We start from the raw sequence: 4379 nt of genomic DNA, 5'->3' as shown, positions 1-4379 counted from the left end.
CCGATCTGACCGGCGTCGAGCGACAAGTTATAGAACATAGCCTTAATATCGCACCAGGGAGCAACCCTGTTAAACAAAAGAAAAGGGGCCAGGCAGCAGACCTGAACAGGGCTATAAACACACAGATGGCTGACTTGGTGAATGTTGGCATACTCCGGGAGGTCATGTTCCCGACGTGGATAGCTAATCCCGTCATGGTGAAGAAAGCCAATGGGTCCTGGAATTTTATACAAGGTACAGATGTAACGAGAAGATGAGGCGAAAACAGTCTTCCATACAGAAAAGGCACCTTCTACTACCAGAAAATGCCATTTGGGCTCAAAAACGCGGGCGCTACTTATCACAGGCTGATAGACAAGGTATTCGCCGACCAAATTGGTAGGAATATCGAAGTCTACGCCAACGATATAGTAATCAAGAGCCGCGATGAGGAAACATTACTCCAAGATGTGGAAGAAACCTTCAGAACGCTAGCTAAAGCGCAGATGAAGTTAAACCCAACTAAGTGCACGTTTGGAGTCGAGGAAGGACAATTCCTTAGGTATCGGGTATTCAAAGAAGGGATTTTCCCCAATCCCACTAAAATACAGGAGTTCCTCGAATCGAAAACTCCCCACAATCTCAAAGGGGTACAGGAGATCAACGGTAGGTTGACGACGTTGGGAAGGTTCATCGCCAAATGGAAAAAAGTAGTAGATACAACATTGCGAAAACTAAAAGACACTGAGGAGGCAAGAAAAGTCAAGATCAGGGTGTCACATTTTGCAATACCGGATAATCAATTATACCTAAGAGGGTATCTCAGTCCATGGATAAGGTGCATCTCCAAGGAAGAGGGGCATGCATTCCTAGAAGAAAGTCATTTGGGGGATGTGGCGGCACATGAAGGCACTCGAGCACTCACAGGAAAAATACTTCGCCTAGGGGTATATTGGCCGGACGTGTACAACGATGCCGAAGCCCTAACAAAGAAATGCAAAGAGTGCCAAGCATTCGCTCATTTCCAGAACCAACCGGCCATGCTATTAACCAGCATCACCAGACCCTGGCCTTTTCATCAACGGGGAATTGATATAGTGGGACCTTTCCCACCGGTACCAGGGGGCGTGAAGTTCTTACTGGTGGTTGTAGATTATTTTACTAAATGGATAGAGGCGGAGCCGCTGGCCACCGTCACTGGCAAGGAGATGATAAAATTCATGACCAAGAACATCTTGGCCCATTTTGGCACCCCTAGGATCCTCATAAGTGACAATGGAACTAAATTTGAAGGTAGTCCCTTCAAGGAGTGGTGCAAAGACAAGAAAATCCATCGACGGTTCACATTAGTAGGGCACCCTCAGGCTAACGGACAAACCGAGATATCAAACAAAACGATCATCAATGGTTTGAAGAAAAGATTACTCAGATCAAAGTCCGCCTGGGTGGATGAACTCCCAACCGTGCTATGGTCATATCGTACCACAACAAGGTCAAGCATAGGAGAAACTCCATTTAGCCTAACTTATGGGACGAAAGTGGTCCTCGCCCTGGAGATAGTGGCAGGCTCTTTGCGAACGAATAGTTTCGAGGAAGTGGCCAACGAAGAAGGGCGACGCCAGGACCTGGACATGCTCGATGAAAAACGTAAGGCAACACAAGTGCGTCAGGGACTATTCAAATCACAAACTGAAAACTATTACAACCACCAGGTCCGGGTTAAGAACTTCAAAGTCGGAGAATGGGTGATAAGAAAGAACAAGTCTATCTATGCTGAACCATTGGGAAACTCAGTGTCACGTGGGAATGACCATACAAAATCGTGGAGGCCCATAGGAATGGTGCTTATCTCCTAGGAGCTCAGGACGGGCATGCCATTCCAAGAACGTGGAATGTGCAAAGCCTGTGCCATTTTTACTCTTGAAACGAGTGTTAAAGGTAGAACCAATGCTAGCAAAGGCATCGTGTATTAATTTTCACATGTAAACGTAATCAGCAAAAATTACTTTACTATTTTCAATTTTATTACACTCTATACAAAACTAGAGTAAGCCAAAAGGGCAATTCAGATGCACCTTATTTTCAAGCTTGAAAAACAAAACAAAGAGGCTGTGTACATTTACCGTATGACAACAAGGACTGATCATCCAACGTCACACGAGCGAAATCGTTACAAGGAGGCAGCTAGGGAGTTTTTATATAGAAGGCTCATAACCTTCCTCCCAAAACATGTTCATCATTTACATCATAGCATACATACAAATGGACATGTGACATTAGTGTAGAAGGATCACAACCTTCCACCAGTTAAACAAAAAAGCATAATCGGTTGAGCCTCAAGATGACGATCTTGGCTACACCTAGGGTCTTTAAGCAGCAAATTAGAACAAATTTCTCAAAGACCAGCTTTGCTAAAACATACAAAGTTCACCAATAACAGAACTCAAGCCAGGGGTGCAAGCAAACCCTGCGTAAATACCATGTGATGGCCAACACAAACCACACATCAAGCAACCAAACAAAAGCACAAGTGTGGTAGCAACAAAATGTTGGAAAATGTGTCTAAGCCCACAACTATAATTGGTATGAACTTGACCTGATAGTAGCATGGTCCATTTGGGTTGCATTCATCAAAGCAATATGTTAGGAAGGATATTTGAGAAAGAGGTTATTTATGATTTATTAATATATTATAAGTATAATATATTAATTGAGGAATCATATTATTTAATTAGTATTGATCAAGAATTAATTTAGTGATCAAAAGAGACTAATTAAAATGATACATATGAGTCGGCAGGGGCGGAACCAGTTAACAGCCAGGGGTAGCCTGTGCTACCCCTTAAACTCATCCGAGAAATGTAATTTTTTTTATGTTGCATCGGGGCTACTGGTAGATGATTCAAGGTGATACTCCTTGTTGCAAGAAGATGAAGAATTAGACAAAAAATATTCATAACAGGTATGCTTTGCTTGAGAATTAATATCAGAATTCCAATTTGATTGTCTTTTCTAAGATCGAGGCTCAATTTCCTCTTTTGGAATCATCGTAACTTGAATTCTAATTCTAATTACTTGAATGCTAAGCTGGTGTTTCAACTACGTTTCTTGAATTGCACACAATACACCTTAGAGTTTAAGCTCTGGTCATTTGGATGTTACACAACTAATCTCACCTAAACCAACCAACAAATTCTCAGTGGCCCACCAACTGTTTGATGAAATTCCTGTGAGAAGATGAAGGGATTGGAGTACACAATCATGATTCATCAGCCATGGATCATTCATAGGGATCTTAACTGCAATAATGGAAACATCCTATAGGTAGATACATACAGGTAAACATTGCACCTATTTCATTCTACACATAATGTTTAATCATAAAACCTAGATGCTTTCTATATGAGTTGTATTGTCTCCCAAGGTCTTATGATAACCTTTTTGTATCAAAGCTCCAAATAAGCCTTGTCTTGTGAACCATATGCTATAAAGACCATTTTACCCTTCATGTTACCAAGCCAAGAACTTCTGGTATTGACATTAGTAACCATAAAACTACATTGCCAGGAGCATGAAATTTTGGTATTGACATTATTAACCATGAAGCTACATTGCTTGTATAACCAATATCGAATAAAATTATTCATTTTTCCAAAACCATGTTTATTATAATTGAGTGTAAGAGGTCATCTTAAGATCTTCCGTGGAAAAAAATTTGTGCTACTCGTAATATTTTTTTCTAGTTCTGCGACTGTGAGTTGGGCTAAAGATCCATGGTTTGATTTGTGATGGGCTTATGGTTGATCCATGAAGTATTTATCCAAATCAAATGGATGGGTCATGGGCTAATGTGTATGGATTAGGATTACACATGGCCCTTGATATTCTACACACACACACACACACACACACACACACACACATATATATATATATATATATATATATATATATATATATATATATATATATATATATATACATCTAAGTCAAAAATCACCACCACTTGTGTTATAAGAGTGAGAACCGATTTTAGAGTCTCCATAACCATCCTAATTGTTCTTAGTGTTTTGTGATTCCATTTGAGGCATCACACTTCGGGTGCTAAGCTTTCTTGAGGCCAAGTTATTCAAGCTACTACACAAGGTAATATTCTAACTAGTTTTTATGATTCAAATATCACCTTGCATGCTAGTTTAGGCTTCTTGCTTTGGAAAATGTTTATTGCATGTATAAATGAAGAAAACTTAGATCCAAAGCATTAGGGTTGTATGTGCACCATAGGAATGTTAGAGTACATAAAACCCAATAGTGGTATCAGAGCCTAGGATGTTTTCTATTGTATTGATGCAACTGTGTAATTTTCAAAGCTGAAAAAACTGCAAAACTAGATTCTGCTA

General features: G+C 40.1%; 1 protein-coding gene across 1 annotated transcript; it reads left to right on the top strand.

The window, feature by feature from the left end:
- The first annotated feature begins 305 nt into the window (after nucleotides 1–305).
- Nucleotides 306–1835, top strand: LOC145111953 (uncharacterized). Its single transcript, XM_079048187.1, has one exon. It carries the CDS (start codon nucleotides 306–308, stop codon nucleotides 1833–1835), a length of 1530 nt encoding a protein of 509 aa, XP_078904313.1.
- Nucleotides 1836–4379: the final 2544 nt, after the last annotated feature.

Source organism: Lactuca virosa, chromosome 5 (genome assembly GCF_052849685.1).
Source record: "Lactuca virosa cultivar CGN04683 chromosome 5, Lactuca_virosa_CGN04683_v6, whole genome shotgun sequence".
Taxonomy (NCBI): Eukaryota; Viridiplantae; Streptophyta; class Magnoliopsida; order Asterales; family Asteraceae; genus Lactuca; species Lactuca virosa.
This window is presented reverse-complemented; position numbering and strand designations above follow the sequence as displayed.